We start from the raw sequence: 24,086 nt of genomic DNA on the forward strand, positions 1-24,086 counted from the left end.
TGGCTTGTATCTTTGCGTTTTAGTTATTCCGAAGCCGATACTTGCTGCTGGTCCAGCGATCGAGGACGATCTGTTCCTGCCGCAGTGGGCTATTGCTGTGATTGTGATCGGTTTGGCGTCGCTGCTGTTCGTCATCCTGTTCGGCGTCACTGTGGTAAGCTAGTGCAGGCAGAGCTCACGACACGAGACATACACCTCACGCATGGATGTTCTCTCTTTGTAGCTAATCAACCGCCAAAAGGCAGCCAAAAAGAAGGCACCGACGCCACTCACCGCCGATATGCTGAACGAACTGAACAAAAACCACATGGGAGGCATCGAAAACTTTGGCTCAGAGGATCTGTACAATCTGGACGATGCATGGGATGATCGTATGCAGGATGTGAAGCCAAAGGTATTGAAATTGTTTGTCTTGAACTGATCTTTGTTCGGTACGATTGATTGCTGACCATCACTATCACTTTCATCTTCCATTTACAGCGTTTCTCGAACTCGATGCATGGTAGCAGCGCTTCCAACATCTACGACAGCTGGCGATCGCAGCGCCACCCGGAGAACTACTTTTATGACGATTACGGTCTGAAGGGCTCGCACTACCCACCGAGCGGCCATCACCATCGGTTACACGATCCGGCCTTCATGATGCATGAACCGCCGCCACCGGTGATGGCCATGTATCCGCCGTACCATCACGCACCGCCACCACCAAACAGTCATCACTTTAGCAACAGCTCGCGACGGTACTACCGGGACTATGATCCGAACTTCTGAGCTTGGCTACCGTTGCCATAGGGGAAATGTGAATGAGCACGTGCGTTCCATTGCACTATTGCTGGAGCGTCTTTATGACCACGCGGTACAACAGTTCATTTGTTGTAGGGTTATTTGCTAGCAATCGGTTCCGTCCGCTTGAAGTGGACCATTCCAAGTCTTACTGTTAACTGTAGGAAGTCGTATCGTGTAGTGTAGCGTAGCTGCTAATGTATATAAATTATTTATTTTTAATAAAAAAATACTATAGAATAAATCTTAAACCTTTGCGTATTATTTTGTTAAAATGTTTCGATCGTTGCTTTATGTTCTCTAGCTTTTTTTTTAAATTGAGTCTGCCTCATTCGAATAATTGAATTTCTGCTTGTTTGATCTATCCATGATAGTAAACGCAGAATACTGAAATTACGATCAGTAGCGGATTAACACGAGTGGAGGTCCTAAGCGGTCACACGAATATTGGCCTTTCTGAAGTGTCAAGCGAGAAGCTGTATGAGTAATTTTAAACTAGAAAAGGATTGAGAAGCAAATTTACTTGAGGGATGGATGGGTCCCTTTTTTGGGAGCCTGATTACGGTAGAACTCCTTAGTTATATATCGATTATATTGTAACTTATCGTTGCGTGCAGAGTGGGCTATCTTAGAATGAGGGTAATCCAACTAAATTTTGTCTTCCCTATAAGTTTTTTATCATTCAATACGATGTTCACGTCTTTCCAAAGATTGTCAGTAATGTGTTAATTTATTGTTTTGTTTTGTTCAGTAGTAGTAGTTTTGTTTAGTTCAGTAGGCCATTACACTAACGATGTTTCCACTAATTTGATTGGTTCGATTATTTTGAGAGTTATAATGCTCACTGTACCATGGCGTGGTATTTTGATTTGATTTAAAAAAAATAGGAAAAAATGTTCAAAACGGTAACGTTATTCCAATACTCTTATATGTTTCTTTTAAACTATATTTCATAATAAGGAGAAATATAGTTTAAAAGAAACATATAAGAGTATTGGAATTACGTTAAGCGTGCTGAAAAAATAATTGGATTTTATGTTTTAATTGAGCTCTGCATCATGCAATAGCTAAACCTCAAAACTGCAAAAGCTTCGTGAGAGAGCTTTCGTTTGTGCATTTCGATTGCATACCTTCGAGCAGGGATGTCAAACTCGTTCAATGTTGATGTTCTAAAACCAATGTATCATACGCTGTTTGGTCTAAATAATGCACTCCTTATTTATTACATGTTTCGTATAAACATAGCCCTCAGTTTCATTTAAATATATTTGTACAAATTTGGGGTTTCCATAATTTAAAGCAAAGTCTATATCAAACAAAGGTCGATGCATAGCTTGTATGATGCATGTCATGTACGAGGCATGGAGTAGTTTTTTCAGTAATTCGTCACGTAAAATCGACCACAATCAGGAATCTAGCCTCTTAGCTTTTGTCCTCTTACCTGCACATGATTTCGTCCTAATGTTGGACACTTATCTTGTATAATCTATAATTGCATTATACAGTCCGAACTCACTGGTTGAAGTTCGATTCCCTGCCAACTACTGAACATGTGCTTTTTAGTTGGCACGTTTTTCCGTACAAAAAAATTCTGATTTTTTTTTTTGGTAAGCCTTGAGATTTTTGTGAATTTTTCAAAACCCGGGTTTTCCATACAAACGCATGCTTTTTAATTGAACTGTCAGCCAACTATCGAGCGTTCAATTAAAAAGCATACCAACTGTAAAGCGTTCAACTATTGAATTCTATCTTTATTTATATTCGCCAACTTTTTTAAGTAAAACATTATGCGCAAACGATGAAAAATGACCGAAAATTCATTCAGACCACTCCACGCACAACTAAAACCTCAATGAAAAGTTTGAAAGCTATTTCATACAGCTGTTAAAACTTTCCCACGCTTTTTGATCAAATATTCTGGATGACTCAACATCTGTATTATAAAGACTTTGATTTAAAGTAGTAATATGTTAACTACAAAGTACAGATTTTCAAATTGAATCAAACACAAAGACAGCCGTTACAAATTCAAAGCTATCATATGCATTGAAAATAAATTCTTTGTTTTAATTAACGCAACGTAATTTTTTCTTAAAATTCAACCAAATTTTGAACACCAGTAATGGGCTTTTTCTTTCCGCAGATTAATGTTTGTTCTCATCAATCACCGTAAAGGTAATTTGCATACCGTTCGGAACCTCCACGATGCTGGCATTGATCACGTTCCACCGGTTGCAAGGCTTGCTGCGAATGGGCGGTTCGGTGTACATGAACATTTGTCCTTCGGGATGCGGTAGGTCCATGGAGCTATTGAAGCGAAGGAAAGAAAGCAAATAAACGAACATACATTTAGCGGTGCCAATCAATCGAAAACGAAAGAATCCGGACATCCAACTTACACGGTGTCCTGTCGATCATCTGTTCTAGCGGTGACAGGTCTCGAGTATCGGCCGATCGATCCGTTGGAAGATTCTTGCTCGAGAGATTTCACCTTCGCCTCGTACAGCTGTCTCAGCTCCTGCACCGACCGTGTTTCACATAGCTTCTCTTCTGAACATTTCTTTTCCTTTCTTTTGCCACCAAATCAGAAACAATTAGACGATTTGCTACAGACAGGTCACAAATTACCACCAAGGAAGCGTAAGGTACTTACTCCACTGTGTGTTCTCTGCACGTGCATATGGGAAGCTTCTCAATGTTGGAGGCTGCTGGATTAGCCTGTGCATCGGCCGGCCCCTCGAGGTGGTTCAAGAGGAACAATTTTCGTAATGATTTCACCGAATAATCTGTCGTATTGCAACAGCTCACGCAGTGGGGGTCGATATGTTCGGTACTGTTCTCGGACATGGCTAATTGTTCCCGGGGCTCACCGTTTTCACACTTGCAGTCCAGCGTGTTGTTCATGCCAGCTATAAAATTTAAAAGATGAATCATTTTCAAACCGAAAGAGCTGCTCCAAAGTTGCGAAATGAATGACAAACTTACCAAATGTTTGCTGAGATTAAAAATGATCCGCTTGCCGTGAACAAGCGGGGTGTTACGAGCCTACCATAGCCTACTTGAGGGTTAGGAAGATCGAAGAAAGAGTAGGTTTGAAATGGCAGATAAATGATTGGTTCTATGTGCATTTAAATGCAATAAATAACGTATTTTCAACAGCTTTTTTTTGGGACCACATAAACAATTTTGGATAAATCAATCGCATGTGTTGAACAAATCTCTAATTTAAAAAAATGCAATCAACATAATTATATTTTCCTCGAGAGTTTTAGTATTTTTTAGTCAAAAAATATTATTTTATATGATTGTAACCATTCGAACAAAACAAGAGCATAACATCCTTACAAACAAGTTATTCAGAAGTTATCCATTTCATAGAGTTGTTTTTATTTTATTTTTGTAAACTAAGCTTTTTATGTTATGCTTGTGAAGAGAAAAGGTTCGTACTCGAATATTTTAAGTTACTACAGGTGTTAAAATTGCCAAGCACGACATGAACACATACATTAATACGCTACATCAACTCCTTCCAAGTGCAAATCATTTGCTACATCCGTTCTCATGGTCGCTGTTATCCTTCATACACGACTAAATCAAAATAAACTATGGCGAACCATCTTCCTAATAAGTAGTCTACCAAGGGAAGGTGTGTGAACTACTCGAGCATCATAATGAACCGATTATTTTGTCCATCGAAACTGTATTTAAAGAAGTAAAGTCGACCCTGATATTGCTCAGAAGAGGAACCGCAACAACCAAATGATCACCGACCACGGGTAGCAGTGTATGAGGGTGATGATGCCTATTGCCTGGCCAAAGAACCATCCGCAGTGTTCGGAATGGACATAAAATCATGTATATTAATTACATTACTAGAGCGCGATTGGGCTCATCGCACCATCACATTGGCTGCCAGCGGTGAACTTGACTTTCCCACTCGAAAATGGTAAGGTACCGGGCGTCATTAATTACTCCACCGAGAGGTATACCGGATGCGTTTCTGTTCGGTTTTCTGCCGGTGGGTAAACCGTGCCGCAGTTCAACAAGTGCGCAGACTGACCTTCAAATTTGGGTGTTCGCTTTGAGAAGCAGTGAGGAAAAATCGTGACATCTCGTGGTAAGCAAGCGGGCTGAGGGCAAACGGTAAATAAGTGGTTTTAAGCTTAAAGTTCATCCATTCTTGCACCATCGGGGATCCAGTTTCGAAATGAATGGTATGTAATAAAAGAAAAATCAATCGCTACACTTTAAAGCATGCCAGGCTGATGCTAAACGTGATTAACGTTTAGCCCGGATGGGAGAACGATGAGCAGGGCTCGAAATAAATCCATTTAGTTGGTGTGGTTGAACGATTTGAAGTAGATTGCTTACAGCCTCAATTGTTGTTGATTAGGTGTTGACTATTGCCAGCGTAAGGAATGCGGCTGCGTTTGAACAGTGAATGAGACGCTGCTGAACAATGATGCTTGTTGGAGGAGGACACTTGTTCGCGGTCAGGTCAAACGAAAGCTCGCACAAGATGATCAAGACATGATTTTGGCCGATGTCAAATAGACAGCTCAATGTAACATTAGCCTTGGAAAATTACACTTACTCGAGAAATACCCCAATTCTTCAAGTGCAGCGGTAGTTTCGTGCCGCTTGTGTCCTTTAAAGAGACAAATTCATTCTCTACATTGCGATGATTTACGGGACAGGGAAAAATACATTCCTACTACGCTAATTCAATTCGCTGACTGGAATGGCGAACGAATGGCAATACAAATTGTTTCGCCAACGGAAACGTGTCAGTGTGCTGATTAAAATTAGGTTACCGCATATTGATTGAACAATGCATTGTTCACGGAGACAGTTAACGTAAGCGGTCGGAACACTTGTTTGAGCACTTTCTTGGCGCGTTTGAAACATTTAAATGGGTAAGATTAAGTGTGCATAAAATACTCTAAAAACATACTTGAATATTTAAAGAAACATAGATTATGGTCATTATTTCATATATTTCGCACGACAAATGGCATGCTAGTTAAGGAACTGATATTTCTTATAAAAGCAAAAACAAGCTAATCAAATATATGAAAAAAACATAAATCAAAAGCAAACAAATTATAAAACCACTAATTTTAGTTATAATAAAAATGATTAAAAAACAACTACAAAAGATTCTTCGATTCTATATCTAAACATAAAAACACGTATAAAAACATTTTTTTTATTTGCAGCGAATTATAAACTACTAACACTTTATTTGTGTTAAGTGTTAGTGGATTATAATTCGCTGCAAATAAAAAAATTGTTTTTATACGTGTTTTTATGTCATCTTATCTTCATCTTATCTTTGTATTCACGTCATAAAACGTTTTCTTTTCCAACATTCTTGTCAATCGTGGATCTATGCTCAAAAATCATATCGAACCAAAAATCGAATCCTTTGAAATCATACCATTGCCGAAAGATTATGTATCGCTTTTACCGTTTAAGGCATTTAGCTTTCTCACCAATTCCATTATAAAATTACCACATTTGATCTACTTTGAAGCGTTAGAAAATTTGGTCCGTTTACGTAACGCTCCTGCCAATGTCGTGAGTCACTCTGGCAAGGGGGAACACGTGCTGTGCGCCAAAGAACGCAAACCGATCGCGGGTGTCGAACGAAAAATGATTAGCCCATAAACGGTGCTAATCAACGTGACCTTTCCTTCAACCGATTCCAGCCAGACGGACAGTTGTGTCCCGTGTGCCCGTCCCGACACTGTTCACTCACTCACTCACACGCGGCTCAGCGATTAATCTTTATTACAACCCCGATCCGTTAATTAATCACCATTCGCGAACGAAATGAGTGGGACTTTACGCTCGCAGCCATATTTGCGTACACATGCGCGAAAGTGTGGCGTTGGGGCTGTCGCAACGTGCGGGTGGTTGATGTTTGTTGACGTTTGGCTATCGGGCGTCGGTTGGTGGGCTTGTGGCCGCCATTTAATTTCGATGACGGTAATGATCGAGATTTAGTTTCACTGCCATATTTTTGCTAACCGAGTTGGTGGTCGGGTTTTATGAGAAATTAGCTGCCAATAGTAGGAGTCTTGGGTTTTGTTTAGCTGTTGACGAAAAACGAATGTTGAAGGAAGACGCGCATAGTTTGCTTATAGCTATGATCATTTTATTGCTTATAAATGGCAAAGATGGCACGTTACTCTTCTGTTTCTCAGATTAGCAGATTAATTGGTTGAGAAAAACTGCACACGATATGCACTCGCGGGTTCGCATGCAAGCAAACACAACACAGCACCCGGTGCTTCCTCTGACATGATCAGTATCTTCTTATGTGCAAATTACTTTTAATATGTGCAGCAACAAACAAGAATGCTCTTCTTCTCATGCTTCACCACAACGCACGGGTCGTTCGGTGATCGCGAGCTGTACCCTGCTGGGTGCATTTAGTTGCAAAATGCAATTACGCGCACAGTGCTACCGAACTGTAAGCGTGCGACGATGCGCATCTTGTTGCTCCAGTGTAGTTTGTCCGCTGTGGCGGTTGTTAGTTGGCGCCAGCGTCTTAAGGTGTGTTGGACAGCCGAAGGTCGCTCGGTAAAGGTCGAACTTGCCGTCGAAGATTATCGCCACATATGCACAGCGAGAGACGGGAAAATTAAACGATTGGCATGCATATTTAGGCGATTACATGCATGCTTTTTGCGTTGCTGAAAGGCAGCCGATCCGCAAACAGCTTCCTGTCTTCTCGCTGTCTCATTGACTTGGCGGGTTGTTTGTTTAGTTTGTCATCGTAGTTTGCAAGAAAGTTAAGGCAGGAAAAAATGAAACAATTTAACATCGAAAAATGGCATGCGTTAACACACTGTTTGTAAACATTATTGGTACTACCACAATGACCGTTCAAAAATAACATAACAAAGAAGCAAAGGTGCAAGTCGGTTGTTTTTAAAATTTATTTGATATCATTTCCTGAATCATCGTGTGTTAGTGTAAATCTGATATTAAATTAAATATGATATGAGACAACAATCGTATTTATGAATCTAGGACCGTCATTAACTACTCATGAAGAATGCTTGGAAATCTATGATTTATTGCTTTTTGTTTACCCATAATAATCAGTCCTGCGTTTCTTCCCCCATTCTTTAACATTTGTGATATGCGACACGAAAAACTAAAAAGATAAAAAAATAACAACTAAACACAGCCCTCCCCATTCATTCACAAGCCATATCAACTGCTTTGAACTATCTTTCCTACATACCTATTGAACATGACCCCTAAAGATTCAGCATACATGTCTAACCTTTCCCGACCGGTAATTGACCTCATTTACAGCCGTGTATGCGACTGCATCAAGCATCATCGGTGGGAAACGAAGGTTTGCGCTAATCATGTATGCCAAAACTGGAGTAAACTCATCGCCGATCATTTGCCGAATTGAGTTCAATGAACACAAACCCGTACATGCACACATACGATGCCAGAATGCAAACGATGCCCAGGGCTTGATCTCTCGTCTGCTGTGGCCCATCGTGCCCTAGTGAAGCGTGCATACCTTCAATCAAACTCCGCCAAGGTATTTTGCAAACCGATGTTTGTTTGCAGATGATTATGTATGTACTGCTGCTGGACCGGCCCAGCAAAGTATTGTTTGGGTTTGGTTGAAAGTCGAACAAAAAATCCAACATCATCTGCGTCGCACAAAAAATGGAACACACAAAGCCAAATGGACCATGGAATGGATGGAACGACATTCGCCCGTGGTGTCTATGAACCACAACAATGAAGGACCACTCAATTTGTGTGATTTACGTGCGAAAATTGATTCTTTGCGGAGGTAGCTATTCGTTTTCAAGAAGAAGAAAACAAAATGTCGATCGACGGCTTGATCCACAACACTGACATGGAATGGGGATGATTTATTCGGTTTTCAGTTATACCGTGTAACGATTCGTTTGAAATGAGCACTGTTTTGTAGCGCAAAGATATCCTCTTATTCTCAAAGGCAGCCAGTGTGAGCTATGTGATAGTGTTGGAAATGATTCGAGTGAATGTTCTCACTGCAGCTAGAGGTTACAATCGGGAATCAGCTCGTCAGTAAGCTACAACTCCATTCAATTCGCAAAGACAGGGGATTTCACACCGTGTAAATTTATGTACAAGTTAATCGATCAGGAAACAACTTTTGCCACTTATTCGTCCTAATGGAGCTGTCAGCAGGGAGCAAACAAAATGTTCATACCATTTCGTTGCGTTCTTTTCTACCGCCAGCTCGGTTGGGAAATCAATCTGGACTGTTTGCTGGAAGATGAGCGAAACATGAACTTCATCAATCGCCCGTACCTGAATTATGCAATCCTCAATCCTACAATGGAAAAGACTTACAGCTCTTCTTCGCCGATCGTTTCCAACAGTGCCGAGCTGCACGTCCACCAAGACGAATGCTGTGAACTTCTTTCTTCTGCTGATTATTTAATTTACGAGCGTAATCAAACGCCAATAATCGGTAGTAATCTGCTTCTGTCGGATTGCCGCCCGTTGGAACGGTGTTGGGAAGCGATCGTACGGCGAGATTATTGCTCGCTCACGAATGTCGATCGCGTGGAAGCAGGATAGGTGAAGGAAATGTTCACTGGGTTAATGTTGCAATTATGGTTAGTGAAAGGGAGTCGTTTATCGGAGTGTGTTTGAGTACAAGGCGTACTACGCGATCGTGTGTGTTTGCGAGCATTTGTGTTTGTGTTTGGCACCAGTTGTCAATCCAGACGCGAAACTTGTCATTTGCTGTAACATTCATCAGCAGGCTTGTTTTATGGTTTTAATTACACTTGAAGAATAAATACATTTTATTGTGACTCATGTTTGCGTTACTTTACTGACTACTGAGGTGTTGTGTTTACACCGATATCGGCAATGTATAAATAGTGTGTGTGGGATTGTGTGTTCATACCTGACAGCAGACCGTTTCCTGCGCACGATTGCAGAGTGGTATCAAGTTCAAGCGAAGAAACACGTCCACATTTTGGCGATTCCAGTACATCGAAGGACAGCGCGTATAGTGCAGACACCTGCCGGGAGCTCCAGTTGGAAGTGTGCAATGCCCGTTCTCGTACAGCTCAATCGACCGAATAATCGACACCAGATGGTTATGATCGACCGCCGGGTGGGGTGAGTTCGGTCCCTGGTAATCGACCCTTTGACCGGACATGCTCTGACCGTACGGAACTACCGATTGGAAGTGATTCTGTCTAGTGTACGACGAGTACGGTTCAGTGGGACGACTGTGGACGACTTGAGGATGTCCCTGCCCTTGGATGATGTGTGTCGGAGGTAGTTCAACGGAAGGAATCAGCTCAATATGTACATCATTATTGTGGATAGTGTTTTGTACTGGTGGCACTAGGACTGATTGTTTCGTCCTGGGTGACGTCTGGAATGGATGCACTGTAAAGATAATTTTTGTAAACAAGACAATAAGTATAACATCCGGAAGCGAAAAGTTGCTTTTGAAATGTTACCAAGCTTTTGTGAATGTGGGGTATGAGGGCCGTAAACTTCGTATGTTTCTGGGACATTGTTCAATGATTGATGATAAACTGTTAAGTACACATGAAACACAAATGGCGGGTTTGAAAAGGCGCTATCTCGTCCTTTACTAAACTGTGATATACTTACTGTTTACTTTCGTTGTCTGAGGTCTACCCTTCATTAAATCATCACCGTAAGGTTTTATGTGGTTCGCGATCACATCTGAAAGAATAGCCGGCACTGTAATGAAGTTTCCATTAAAATGTTCCTTTGAGTTAATGCTTTATGCCACACGCACAATTACCTATACGATTTTGATGAACAATTTGATCGATCTCGTTCGATGTGGACGTATCGACAATGGGTGTGTCGGACTCATCACCTCCAAAACGTATTGCTTATTTGAAAACATATAATAAGTCTTAATTTAATCATTCAAGGTTTCAGGCGCTGGTAGATGTACTTACAGGTTAGTATTGGATCGTTTTCAGGCAGATGTCTTAAAATAATCGTCTCAATCCAATCGTAAAACGGAGCAAGTCGTGTCGCAACGAAGAGATTCTGTGTTCCGCCGCACTCACCCTCATCCATGGTGTTGACCGCGTACACATATGGCACAATATTGTCGCGCCGAAAGTTGGACACGGCACCACCTGGTTCCAGCTGCAGGGGAGTCCAGTTACTAATTAACGAACAACTCATACTCACTTATGGCAATTGTAGTAAACATACCTTACAGATGCCCGGTACCAGATCGATCGGATTGAAGGTGCACAGGAAGTCACTGTTGAATCCTGACCAGAGTGTGCTATTCACTTTCCACGCATCACTTGCCTCACAGCGGCCATTCTCCGTCACCAGCGCTACCAATACTTTGAGCGATACATTCTTTGCCACATCTTCCGGTTCATTCTTCACCTCGGGTCCGTAGCCAGAAAAGAACACAATCGGATCGGTGATGCGCTCCTCCTTCCAGATGCAACCTGGTGCAATGATTTGATAGATTTTGTTCGGGTTGTAAAACTTGGCAAGCGTTAGCACAGCTAGATTGTGGTAGTTTTTCCCGGCAACAAATTTGGGATGCACGTCGATGTCCACTATCTCGACCATCTCCTTGTTTGCCTCTATAAAGGCTGGTTGCTGGTTGTTGCGTATGGCACAGGTGGCCGATGTGACGACATGCCGGTAATCGATGAGAGCTCCACTGCACTGATGGAATGAACTGTTGTCTGCTTTGCGTAGATTTACCTGTTTGAGTCGAATTCGTAGTGTTAAGGATTTAAAGAGGTAACTCAAAAGCGTTGATACTCTACCTTAAAGAAGGGTGAATTATTTTGCGGACTTAGTCGACTGTCGGAAAACGATCTTGCTGCTAGACACTCCGTGTTTCTGGCACACTCAATCGGATCGACGGTAACGTTTACGCGCTCGCGGATCCAATTTATGTAGCTGGCCACCTTCGTGTACACACCCATAGAACCATCCCAACAGCCCGTTCCGAACGACACTACGCCCGTAAGGTACGGTATCGTGCGCGTCACATCCGACAGGTCGATCTGTAACGGCCCACCGGAATCTCCCAAGCACGCGTCTTTGTGTGGAGTTTTCGTGCAGAACTGGTCAGACGTAAGTCCATACCTTAAGCGAGCATCCTTTGGCAGTTCGTTGTTGCAGGAATCAGAATCGTAATAATTGAGTGACACTTTTTGCAATGTTGGACTCATTCCCGATGCTGTTTGATGAAAAATTGGTGTATGATTATCACATTCTTTTTGTTTATTTCGGAATGTGAAAAGCAACGAAACTCACTGTAAGTAGTAAATCCGAATCCAATTGCTCGCAAGCTGGAACTATACTCATGGATGTTATCGAGTGGCCATAGGCAAATAGGACACACAGCTGTATTGAACTTCGCTTCACGATCTAGCTCTATGAGTGCGATGTCATAGTACTTGCGGTTCTTCTTAAACTTTTCATGCACAGTAAAGCTAACGATTTTAAACTGCTGTGCGGTTTCGTCGTCCTCGGTGGTAGCTAGATTTGTATCGCCAAGACGCACTGTATCGGGTGGAATTCTGAAATGAGATGTTCGTGGGATATTTTATTAAAATTATTATTTCAATTGTTTTTCTCTAATAACACTCGAATAAAAACATACTTTTCGTCATCCACCTTGCAGTGAGCGGCCGTTAGAACATATTTGGCAGCTATCAGTGACCCACCACATTTGTACTGCACTACCGGTGGTGATACGGTCTTGTCCGTCCATCCAATCGCTGCCTAGAATTTGTAGATTCAATTTGGTTTTTGTAATACGTGAATAAGCACTCACTGAAGATCACAGGGTTTTTTTTTCATTTAGATTTTGTTTGCATTGCGTAATAGGATATTCATACATAGCCTTGCAAACTTGTCAATCAAAATGATAATGAAAAACAATTAACGATTAACGGAACACTTAACGTGATCACATTTTTCTATTGATCTTCCGCACCGATCTAGCTACTCCGGAATTACGCAACTCTTGTGTAATGCAACGTTAATTGAGAAAACCTGTTAGCACTGCACTGCAACCTTTTTCTATCTAACACCTACCATGTGAGGAAATTCTTTGAGAAAAGCACGACGTCCTCCAAAAATAAAGAATCCGAGAGCACTGGACACATCCTCACTGTAGAATCGGCTCGGACAATCTGGAACAAATCGAGTACCACACATTTAATCTCAACGCTTTTTGTTAATTTTCAAGTTCAATCCAGCAGTCCAGACATTACCAGCTAACGATTTACGGTCGTAGTATCCTTCCGGTGCACTATCAATAAATGCGTTTTCACTAAACACTAGATCGGCGATGAGTAACAGCGCACTAGCGATCACGATCAGTCGCTGATGCATCACTGGGTACTGACAGTCGTGTAGATTAATTGGCTTTTGCAGTACCGCGATAAGAGCACTTGTCACTGGGCACTTTTACACCTGCTGCGATCACACTGTCGATCAAAACTGACGCGATCGTAGAATGGGGAGCTGTCGGGATGGCTCGCTACTCGTTGGAGCCCGGTGGCGGTGTTTCGGAGTGGGCTGACTTTAAATGAGCCTAGTTTAAATTCCGCTTAGCCTTAGCTGTTGCACATGCAACCTTGAAGCGGTGGTGCGAGTTGCTGCTCCCTGTGCGATTGCGAGATGTCTGCAGCGAGAGCAGTTCAGAGTGGTTCTGCAATGTCAACGCCACCCTTCCAGAGCTATAAATCATAACTGGCTCGCGCTGGCTGGACCTTTGGTGCGATCAAACCGAACAGCAAACACGCTACCTCTTCGCTGGTGGTAGTGTTGGTTGTTCTGTGAAAAACCCCAACATCACGGAATTCCGTCTACTACGTCAACAATGTCGTTTGTTGTCTCTATACACAGAAATCTGTCTTGAAAATGAGCTAAAGGTTCAGCAAAAACGGCCTGAAACGATCATGTAATTTATTATGGGCTGCTCGGTTACACACTACCGTTATCACCACTACTATGACTGACTGACTGACTGTCTGGCCACTGATACCAACGTAAGCTCGCGTGTCTTGATCAATTCAGCTAGCCGACGACCATTGTTGTTGGACGGATTTCACATGATCCTCATCACCACATCTCCAACGAGCAGCTTGGACCACCCAGGGACAAACCCGACCAACTTCCCTAAACGGTCAACCGAAATTTGAAGTTTGCCCGTGAATGAAGTGTTATTGTATGATAATTAAAAGTAGTTCACACCACTCAAAGCTTCCATCAATTCCATTTTTTCGGCAACGCTGTTTGTAAAACTGAATCGTGAAGGGAGACGGGTTTTGGTCGGATAAAATGGACGCCGATGAAACTATTGGACCATTAGCTAATTACGCACCTTACTTTGTGGATTTTCCTGAGCAGTTCAGATTCAATCAATGCTATCTTTAAAACAGAACGATCGATATATAATTGATATAATTAATACCGGAAAGAATTTCCCACCCAACATGTCAGTTTAATTGACGCCAGAACGTTAGTGTTAGCGTGTGTTTGTAAGACGATAACCGGTACATATGAATGTGTTAGAATGTATTGGCGACTGGAGTCGATTGATGCGTGAGGCTGAAACTGATTGCTATCGTTTGAAATCGTCACCATACATCTTGAGAATGCTGTGCACCTAATACATTAACCCCACCAGACTTGAGGAGTGTTGCTGCCGGCTATTTCTGATTTGGTGTTTATAATACATTGACCCACATGAAGGACTGATACTGTTCAACGAGTGACGTGAATGGTTTGAAACTCTGTGTGCTTTTGGGTACGTAATGAGTAATGTATGATTAAAGAATACCCTGGATGATGATTCACGGTGAAGTTTTGTGGATGTAAAGAAGAGCACTTAAAATAGCGATCATTATCTAAAAGATATTAATTAGATTGTGAAACAGAAATAACGTTAGGCACATGTAAAGAAATGTAAGATGAATCACAAGAGCTGATTCATGATCAAGAGAAGTACAGATGCCTGATCAAGAGAAGTATCAAAACCTTAGTTCAATCCAAGTAAATTGTCAAATATTTACCCATAGGCGCTTTGAATTAAAATACTAACCGTTTCTTCATGCTGAAATACAATGCATAATAGAAACGGATAAGCCATTATTTTGCAATCAAAACATTGGAATTAAGTAATTACCGCATGGATCAAAAATCGATAAACAATGCCCCTTATCGGACAATGATATAGTTGCTGCCTTACTACCACAATCCTTTTCGATAAAACTTCGCCCATCACCTTGAGGTAAGTTCAGCGTCGGGTTACACTAAGAAAAAAAAAAACGATAACAAAAAACCCTCGATTGACCTTACTGAGCGAGTATTGCTGTCTCAGATGTGTTATCGGACATGACGTCGTGTGTAGGCGCGCTAGAGCAGGGCGATAAAGTACGTTATCGCGTGGCACTTATTCCAAAAGGAATTGTAGCAACGTATGCGACGAACATTCGTCAGTCGATGGTGGTAACGTTCGGAGCAAGAGATCGTCATGGAGAAACACTTTCTGTTGGGACTTGTGCTGCTGGCGTTCAAACTTAGTGTTAAGTGTGTTGTAATTAATCCGGCTGTGGCATATCATCTGGAGTACGATTTGGCGGACAATGTCGACTGGGTACGCATCCCAACGATGGTGGACGAATGGATTTGGACGCATCGACGCTCGGTTAATGCGATGATGAAACAACACCGATCGGACGAGCCGCCAGTTAACATTGAATTTCTGCTGCATACACGACGAGACACTGCAGACGAAGGTCATTTGTTGGAGGTAGGAAATGTTGACTCCTTGCTAGGTTCCAACTTCCGGTCCGATCTTCCAACAAGAATCATCGTGCATGGTTGGCAAAGCAGCAAAAGCTCCCCGCTAGCGGAAAGTATTCGTGATACGTATCTGCTGCTTTGGGACTACAATGTGATCGTGGTGGACTGGTCTGATTGTGCGTTGGGATGGAACTACGTACGAGCGGTCGGGTGTGTTCCCGTGGTTGGTCAAACACTTGCCCGTCTGCTCGACGAGTTTCAGCAGCATGCCGGGCTGATGATGGAGAATGTGTACGTCGTTGGGCACAGTTTGGGAGCGCACGTTGCCGGCATAGCTGGCAAGAGGGTTCAGAATGGACAGCTGCATACCATCATTGGCCTTGATCCGGCACTGCCACTGTTTTCGATTCACGAGAAAGAGAATCGCATCGACCATCAGGACGCAATGTATGTGGAGGTGATACATACCGGCGGAGGGCTTCTCGGTTTTCGAGATCCGATCGGGACGGCTGACTTTTACCCGAACGGAGGCTCCCATCAACCGGGCTGTGGGCTGGACGTTGTTGGACTGTGTTCGCACACTCGTGCTTGGGAGCTGTTTGCGGAGTCGTTGCTAGAGCCGGTGGAAAACTTGGTGGCCAGTCGGATTGAATCGTTGGAGGAGATAGAGCAGCTGCCGCCTGTGGAGATGGATTCCATCGGACTGGGCGATTATGTTGTCGAACGAGTGAAAATGGGAGGCGAACCGTCGAATGCTGGACACGCGCAAGGCTTGTACTCTATCACCACGAGCGATAAAAGTCCATTTTTTCGCAAAAATAGGATAGCCTAAAATGTTGCAATGTTTGCTTAGCTAATCGCGCTTAGTCATAGGGAGCTGCCTACCCAGTTTTAACTGTATCCAATCCAATTCTCTCGGAAAGCTTCTTTGGGGTCAGTTAGGCAGTGCGAGCAGTATTAACGATCTTTATTTCGCACAAAGTAAATCCCATAATCTGGTGGCAGTGGAAATCAAAGCGCAGTCGCATCTGTAGGCTTTAAAAAGTCATCCTAAACCGCTTCACATTTGATGTCATAAGCTATTGTTTTCACCATCTGTGGTCACTGCAGAATTACGTAAATGTGTGTGAGTTATTTTCCGCATAAATTCGATTACGAGTGTGCAATAGCGACCTATTTTTTGAGGTTCCAACTTGAGCAGTTGAATGTGTCACTTTCGTTATGCTTTGGTAGAAATTCGACAATGATTTCGCTTGCGTGCATGTCGGTAAAGACGTAAAGTATAAAAAAGAGATTTCTTGAGCGCTTCACAAAGATTATATTAATCTTCATTTGCTTTCGTTGGTGCAATAGTGCAGAGAAAAACAATGTGAAATCAATTGCTCGAAGCTAGTAATAGAAAAGTAATGGAAAAGGAAGCATCACTGGTTAGATGTGTGTGGCATGTTCATTTAAAATAGCTTAGCTACTGAGTGTCCAGCACACTTCATGATTTCTTTATAATTAATCATAGTTTATGTCTAAAAGTATCTTGTTTTTTTAAAGATTATGTAGCACGTTTTTGTATTATTGCTTATAACATATTTGAAAACTACTCCAATAAACAATTTTCTTAAAAAAAACTCAAAGTTTCGATTAGAAGCGAAATTTTCCAAAAAAATAACATTAGGTATGGATATTGAAAGAAAATGTGGATCCTAATCCGATAGTTGTTATTTTCTACACACATAAACGACTCTTATTATCATAAATGTATACAGATTATTTTAAACAGGCAAATGTAATGCACATAAATTTAGAAATCAATTGAAAATTGCGTATGAAGTATAATTAAATGCTAAAATGTCTTACATTGTTTTAGGTTTTTAAGAAATTTAATTAGACCCATGATTTCCATGGAGGAATCCTAGGATTAATATAGTTCCAATATTTAATACATGCAATTTCCAGAATATTGTAAACGAAACAAAAGCAAATAAACAGCCATTTTTGACGTTTCTACCTAAACATCATTCACTGTCCTCGCTACATGTCCGATATGGGAATCACGTTTTAGCCAGTGCATCGGATGCCGCCGAACCTCTTCAGGCACACTGTCCTCATCAGCGATAAAATCACTGGGATGGTAGCACCCGCAAAACAAACTATGTCACGATGACAAAATCCATCACTCCCGAGCGCGGTGCAGCACTCGTACTCGCGTCTTGGCAGATACACCGCAGACGCCCTAAGGCGCAGTTCGTGATTGGAGAGTTGAAGTTTAGCCTGTCTGTCTGATGCGGCTTCTGCACGCTCGCCGGCATCGCGTAAATGGATTTGCTGAGAACGATCGCGGCACGGAAAGGGATGAGAATGGTAACCTTTCGACCGCAGGTGAGTCCAAGCCGTGATCGCTTTCACGGTGCGGCGATACGATGCATCTCGATGGAATGTGCTGTTGAATCTATTTCATACGTTTTTGCAACACGCTGACCGGCATACGGCGGGGAATTTGTGTAGCTTTACCCCGAGCAAATTTCATGTTTGCTGCGCAAAAGATGCACATAAATGAATTATAGCGAAACAAAATCATGCCCATTTTTTTCTTTTATTTTTGTATATGAGCAATGTGCGTCGCGGAAAGCTTTAACGATTTGTAAGCAGCCCTCGTTTGCATAAATCATCCATTGTTTTAGCCTCGCACACGATAGGAAGAGATCGCACCCGCCAGCGGAACTAACGAATGGGCTGCAACGGAGCGATCGTTGCCCAACCCGCTTTGGGAAAACTAAAACCCTAAAGAAGGTGAAATATAATATTCCGTGGGTGGAAAAGTGAATGGGCCGCGCCGGCTCGTTGAACCCCCATACCCGGTACCCGGTGCAAAAATCAGGTCAATTCCATTATGCGTTTGACATTATGCAAAAATGCTAAGATTATGGGATGCTCGATTGCTTCACACTCGGTTCCTACAGCACCCGCGCCACTTAACCATTGAATCTGCCTGTAGGATTTCATGACCCTCAAAAAAGGGCTGGCGACTGCAATAGGTTGAACGGTGCCCGTGGAAAGTGGTTGCACGGTCGCAGGTGAGTTTTCCTATTTTACGCTCGATCGCTAAATCGATCGAGACAATTTTTCTTTTTCAAAGAGAATTGATTGCTTGATAGGAGATTGGATGAAAGAATAACCCAATATGAAAAATGTATGGCAATATGTCAAAGGGTCTCAGTGGTCAATTTTTCAATCAAAATATCAGTTTCATTATGAGTTTAATTATGGAGTGGGAGAATGATCTAGAGTTGACCTTGGGTAGATTAGGTTTGATTATCGTGCCCAAATATCACGAATATGGTGCAAGGGACCTTGGTGGATTTTATTACAAGTCTGCGTGAGATGTGAGTGGACAACGTATAAGGAAAGGTGTGTTGTGTTATCGTGTTTTTATCGCGCATTAAAAAACTAACAAAGGTGGGTATGCTTTAAATACTGTTTCGGTCAAAAAGTTATTTCAGACAATTTCTGAAACAATCAAATTGAACATGCCATTATGCCAATGTAAGATTAAAATGAACACACGTTTTAGAATACGTACACCCGTATTTAAAAACAATAAGAAAAAAGTAAATGGTTGTGATAAGCATAAAAAAAATTGAGAGTGAAAGATTGTAATTGTACAATAAACTCAAACAAACAACAATTCAAAGAAGAAAGCGATAAGATAATAATCAGAAAAAAGAAAGAGAAGGAGAGAGAGTGAGAGAACAAGACTGAATCATTATTGGAGAATGAGAGAGAATAAAGAATGAGAGACACTGCGTCAGAGATGGAGAAAGATATAGCACGGACCAGCAGTAAGTCCACCAGCCGTTAAAATGGACGTTAAAATGTGGGTCAATTGCGTACTTGACATTTTTGTTTTTGTAAAACACCATTGAAGTGTAATTTTTGGCAGCTCGGTTCGTGTCAGATCTCTTTTTTTTGTAAGCTCTACCGTTCCTTCCAGCTCCCTCGTTCTTCTTCTCCCCACTTCCATTGCCCTCCAGCGTCGATGGATCCTTACCCGTGCGGTAGCAACAAAATAAGGTCACCGATGGGCCGAAAACGAAAACAAACGTTAACGGAAGAAATACCTGTTTTGCTTCGAGCCGGGAGAAAGAGCTGGCCGAGTGCCGAAGGGCTATGCCGGAGAAAGCAAGAGCAGAAGTGAAAGAAGTCGCGAATGCGTGCTCCATTCAGGATTACCGGGAAGAACGGGCGTTAGTCGGTGTCGATCGTTGCGTGCGTTAGGATGGCCGTGAATGTGGTACGATGGTGGCTGATTGGTTCGGTGCTGCTGGTGCTATGGGCGGGCTGTCACATTCAGTGTGCTAGTGGCCAGCTGGGTGCTGCTGGCAGTGGTGGTGGTTCGTGGTTAGACAAGTTTAACAAACTGCTCAGTCGTTCGAAGACGCGCAATGCTACCGAAGGTAATGGGAGGGCGGAATGTAGCACGCAGCTGTTAATGTGAGTCACGCCGCGTATGTTGATGATCTTTTCCGTCGTTTGTTTCATTCGTTTCGGCACCCCAGACAACGAGGTTCTCGATGCGGAAGAGTACGACTTCATCGTGGTGGGCGGTGGAACGGCTGGAATGGTGCTGGCCACCCGGCTGTCCGAAAATCGTAACTGGAGGGTGCTGCTGCTAGAGGCGGGCCAGTACGGAACGAAGCTGTTTAACATCCCGATCGGGTTCCAGCTGGCCGTCCTGTCCGATGCGTACAATTGGCGGTTCTTGAGCGAACGGCAGCAACATGCATGCTGGGGTAAGTGGGCTAGTCCTCACGGGTCTTTTGAAAGGGCTGTTGGTGACGTATTGTGTATTTGCTTCCTGCTAGGAACGATCGACGGTCGCTGTCCGGTGGACATCGGTAAAGGTGTCGGTGGAAGCACGCTCATCAACGGACTCATCTTCTCGCGCGGCAATCGCGATGACTACGATCGCTGGAGCGCGGCCGGAAACGATGGCTGGTCGTACGACGAGGTGCTGCCATACTTTCGCAAGTTTGAAAAGGCGACCGGTGAAAAGCCGGACGGTAAGTTCCGTGCCGCCGGCGGTCCTGTACGGGTGGAGCGATCGGCGTACCGATCGGAGCACGCACGCATCTATCTGGAAGCGGCAAAGGAGGCCGGCTACCAGCACGTCGACTACAATGGGCGTACGCAGTTTGGAATTTCCCCCGTACAGGCAACGATGACGAAGGGACAGCGGCTGTCCGCCTACAATGCCTATCTGCAACCGGTACAGAAGAAGCGAACGAACCTTAAAACGCTGACGGGCGCGCTGGTTACGAAGATTATGATCGATCCAACCACGAAGGTGGCGGAAGGAGTTCGATTCACCCGAAATGGACAACGGTTTGAGGTGCGGGCTCGCAAGGAGGTGATCCTCTCCAGTGGTGCCATTCTTACCCCACAGCTCCTGATGGTGTCGGGTGTGGGACCAAAGCAGCACCTCGAATCGCTCGGCATACCGGTGATTGAGGATCTTCCCGTCGGTGAAACGCTGTACGATCATCTCGGCTTTTCCGGGCTGCAGATCGTGATGAACGGTACCGGGTTCTTTGCACCGGGAGACATTCCAACGTTCGAGAACTTCTACGAGTATCTCAAGGGCAAGGGCGTGCTGACCGTGCCGGCGGCAGTAGAGCTCGTTACCTATCCCAATCTGACGCTCGCTGGCCGGCGCGGACCGACGCTCGAGCTGATGAATCTGATCAGCTCGTTCGCCGTGGACAAGGGTACGACGGCGAAGAACAGTGTGCGCATGCGAGATGACATCTACGAAGCCGTCTACCGACCACTCGAGACGCAGAACCACTTCACCATCATCGTGCAGAACCTACACCCACTGTCCAGCGGAACGGTTCGGCTGCGCACGGCCAACCCCGCCGATGCGCCCATCATCGATCCGAACTATCTGGCCGAGGAGCTCGACGTAGACGTAGTGCTCGAAGGCATTCGTGAAGTGCAGCGTGTCCTCGAGACGGAGGAGATGCGCCGGTACGGGGCGACCGTGTGGGCCGCACCGCTGCCCAACTGTGTGCAGCACGAGCGCGACTCGGACGACTACTGGCGCTGTGCCATCCGCACCGTGTCGTTCTCGCTGACCCACTTCATGTCCAGCTGCAAAATGGGGCCACCGACGGACGCCGATGCGGTCGTTAGCCCCGACCTGCGGGTGTACGGGGTGGAGAATTTGCGCATCGTCGATGCCAGCGTTATTCCGGAACCGGTTTCCGCGCATCCGATGGCAGCGGTCTATATGGTGGCGGAAAAGGCGGCCGATCTGATCGCACACCAGTACGCGGACGACTGAACGTTGCGCTGGGCTGGGCGTGGGATGCAACGGGGAAGAGGGACTTTCGCAGCGATTTGGCGATACCACGCGATGGTACAATGTCGTAACGGGTGAGAGCGGGTGAGTTTGACCGGATACCCGACGATTATCACATCGCTCGATTGGCGCTGGGTGTAGCGTTCAGCAGGGCATGTTTGTACCGGCCGTTCGGGCCCGGCAGTGGTGAAGTTTATTAGGTTAAGCTTGAAAAACATCGATCGATAATAAATTAGTATTAATTTATACAAAGCTTGCGCAATGGGCGCCGTTCCAGGAGGAGTTTGGTTTTGAGAAGAAATTTTCTTCATCTGCACATCTGGCACATCGGTTGGATTTGCGGAAGGATGCGTAAAGCTAGAATGTCTCAATTAGTTCTGAATTATCTCACTTAATACTCTGACTTAATTTATAAAAATGATGAAAATGGTTTGTTGTGTGTAGTGAGGATTAATATGGGTGAATAACATGAAAAGTATTGTTGATTTAGAACATATTTCAAAACGGCAATTATTATGGTAAAGAGATAAAATTTGTGTGCGTTAGAATGTGCTCTAAATACAGTTATTTCAACATATCCGCATAACCTTTGAAATTATTTCAAAATTTGTTGAAATGATTGTAGTCGATAAATATTTGCAAAATAAACGGAGAAGCAGATAAATGCAAATATAAAATACAAAGAAAATATACTGAAAAAAGACAATCATGAATAAGTAAATTAATTAAACAATGAAATCAAAAAATGAGTTGCAAACAAGAAAACATTATGTATACAGAACACAAGCATACCAAAAGCGTCTCGAGTAAATACAGGAAGAAACAGATTAGTGCACAATAAAGGCTGATTTCAATGCGAAAAAAATCGGACAGTGAGCAATGATCAATCAAACAATACAAGTAATCAATGTAATTAAATATGGATAATAAAAGTGTATAAAAACTTTAAAAAAAAGTTGTAGAATGTGTTTGCTATCATATTTCTGAGAGAAACTCAATGAATAACGATTATTACGCTGGTAAGGTCGGGATACAACTAATTGAGGTTGTTATGTTTGGTGTTTCATATTGTTCAATTGGTCTTGTATTTATTATTCCTTGCTAATTGGCCAAGTAGGTCATATTACGAACATATTACGAACTATAAATATTAAGCACCAGTAATGTGAATTAACACCATCATACATTGACCAGGTTTGTTTAGTTGCTTTAATTTATTCGTTTGTAGTTCAGTTTTTTTTTCGATGCACTCCTTAGTCTGTGTTGGAGATATTAGGATTAATCTAATAAAATTTCTGATTTCGCATGCACGATTGTAATCGATCATTTCTGTAAGTTGTATAAGTTCTACAGGATTGCAAATCGTCTCGTTATTACTATAAATAGCACTGGCTTAAGATATTACTGACTACCTAGATATTAAGGAAGATATTCAATTCGAAATTTAATGCTGTAAATGATCGCTTACATCGTGTTTGTACCTATGTAATGTAACCGCCTTTTGCGTACGACTATTATTTGAAACAATACGAAAGAAACTAAGGTATGAATGAACACAGAAACAAACATAACTGACCTTTACATTCCATGGACCACACAATGGCCATCATACAATTGACTGATAACGAATGCCTATTGCTTTTTCTCCCAAAATCGCACCAACCCAAAGGACGAGCAGGCAATTGTCGTTCCTCCTCTGCCAAACGCCCCCTCTCAAAAGGACGTCGCTCCTTCCCCGGATGTCTCGCTGCCGGATAACCTCGAATACGGTCGGGTGTTAATTATGTTTCTCCCAGCCCGACACCCTGCGGGCATCAAGAACATCACCGTACATCAGCTCTCATTACCTTAATGTCAGACGGTTTATTAGAAGCCTTGGCGGCGAATGACTTTACACGACCGGGCTACCGGCACCGGAGCACCCACCCCTAACGCGATCGCACATGGTGTGGAATGTTAGAGCGGGCGTATTTCCTTAGCCAGTCACGCGGAGCAAATCAAGCGAGAAAATCAAAACAAACAACCGAACCCGCACACCGTGAGCGATGTGAAGAGAAGGGCGGTGAGGTACTATTTGGTCACTCACGGCGAGCACTCAGCTCGTTAAAAG

General features: G+C 43.3%; 5 protein-coding genes across 12 annotated transcripts in view; 3 read left to right on the forward strand and 2 right to left on the reverse strand.

Annotated features, from left to right (window-relative positions):
* Positions 1 to 1,034, forward strand: part of LOC1271478 (uncharacterized) — a 46,237-nt gene extending 45,203 nt beyond the window's left edge. For both annotated transcript variants that reach the window (XM_061644031.1, XM_061644032.1), the window contains 3 exons: positions 24 to 154; positions 224 to 394; positions 481 to 1,034. In XM_061644031.1, coding sequence (XP_061500015.1) covers positions 24 to 154; positions 224 to 394; positions 481 to 771 — 593 coding nt within the window. In that variant the 3' untranslated portion in view covers positions 772 to 1,034. The remainder of the gene's footprint in view (positions 1 to 23; positions 155 to 223; positions 395 to 480) is intronic.
* Positions 1,035 to 2,802: 1,768 nt separating this feature from the next.
* On the reverse strand, positions 2,803 to 3,853 carry LOC1271479 (uncharacterized). Of its 3 annotated transcripts, XM_061647184.1 has the most exons (4): positions 3,769 to 3,853; positions 3,437 to 3,692; positions 3,183 to 3,356; positions 2,803 to 3,090 (listed from the first exon to the last, which is right to left on the reverse strand). In XM_061647184.1, exons 2-4 carry the CDS (start codon positions 3,685 to 3,687, stop codon positions 2,928 to 2,930), a joined length of 588 nt encoding a protein of 195 aa, XP_061503168.1. In that variant the 5' UTR covers positions 3,688 to 3,692; positions 3,769 to 3,853; the 3' UTR covers positions 2,803 to 2,927. The 3 variants fall into 3 exon arrangements, with proteins under 3 accessions (XP_061503168.1, XP_310279.3, XP_061503167.1); XM_310279.3 differs by lacking the exon at positions 3,769 to 3,853 and having other exon boundaries at positions 3,183 to 3,353; positions 3,437 to 3,757; XM_061647183.1 differs by lacking the exon at positions 3,769 to 3,853 and having other exon boundaries at positions 3,437 to 3,757.
* Positions 3,854 to 9,326: 5,473 nt separating this feature from the next.
* Positions 9,327 to 13,736, reverse strand: LOC1271480 (uncharacterized). 5 transcript variants are annotated; one of them, XM_061648392.1, is made up of 11 exons: positions 13,083 to 13,736; positions 12,904 to 13,001; positions 12,467 to 12,588; positions 12,118 to 12,383; positions 11,622 to 12,040; positions 11,041 to 11,556; positions 10,776 to 10,971; positions 10,607 to 10,705; positions 10,456 to 10,548; positions 10,299 to 10,376; positions 9,327 to 10,224 (listed from the first exon to the last, which is right to left on the reverse strand). In XM_061648392.1, exons 1-11 carry the CDS (start codon positions 13,201 to 13,203, stop codon positions 9,725 to 9,727), a joined length of 2,508 nt encoding a protein of 835 aa, XP_061504376.1. In that variant the 5' UTR covers positions 13,204 to 13,736; the 3' UTR covers positions 9,327 to 9,724. The 5 variants fall into 5 exon arrangements, with proteins under 5 accessions (XP_061504376.1, XP_061504380.1, XP_061504379.1 ...); XM_061648395.1 differs by having other exon boundaries at positions 9,328 to 10,224; positions 10,456 to 10,530; positions 10,613 to 10,705; positions 13,083 to 13,735; XM_061648393.1 differs by having other exon boundaries at positions 9,329 to 10,224; positions 10,613 to 10,705; positions 13,083 to 13,735.
* A 1,522-nt stretch (positions 13,737 to 15,258) lies between these two features.
* Positions 15,259 to 16,569, forward strand: LOC1271481 (phospholipase A1). The gene has a single exon (XM_310281.8). It carries the CDS (start codon positions 15,350 to 15,352, stop codon positions 16,451 to 16,453), a length of 1,104 nt encoding a protein of 367 aa, XP_310281.7. The 5' UTR covers positions 15,259 to 15,349; the 3' UTR covers positions 16,454 to 16,569.
* Positions 16,570 to 19,844: 3,275 nt separating this feature from the next.
* On the forward strand, positions 19,845 to 22,356 carry LOC1271482 (choline dehydrogenase, mitochondrial). The gene is made up of 3 exons (XM_310282.7): positions 19,845 to 20,069; positions 20,172 to 20,405; positions 20,478 to 22,356. Exons 1-3 carry the CDS (start codon positions 19,892 to 19,894, stop codon positions 21,956 to 21,958), a joined length of 1,893 nt encoding a protein of 630 aa, XP_310282.7. The 5' UTR covers positions 19,845 to 19,891; the 3' UTR covers positions 21,959 to 22,356.
* The last annotated feature ends 1,730 nt before the right edge of the window (positions 22,357 to 24,086 follow it).

Source organism: Anopheles gambiae, chromosome 2 (assembly GCF_943734735.2).
Source record: "Anopheles gambiae chromosome 2, idAnoGambNW_F1_1, whole genome shotgun sequence".
In the NCBI taxonomy this organism is placed as follows: domain Eukaryota; kingdom Metazoa; phylum Arthropoda; class Insecta; order Diptera; family Culicidae; genus Anopheles; species Anopheles gambiae.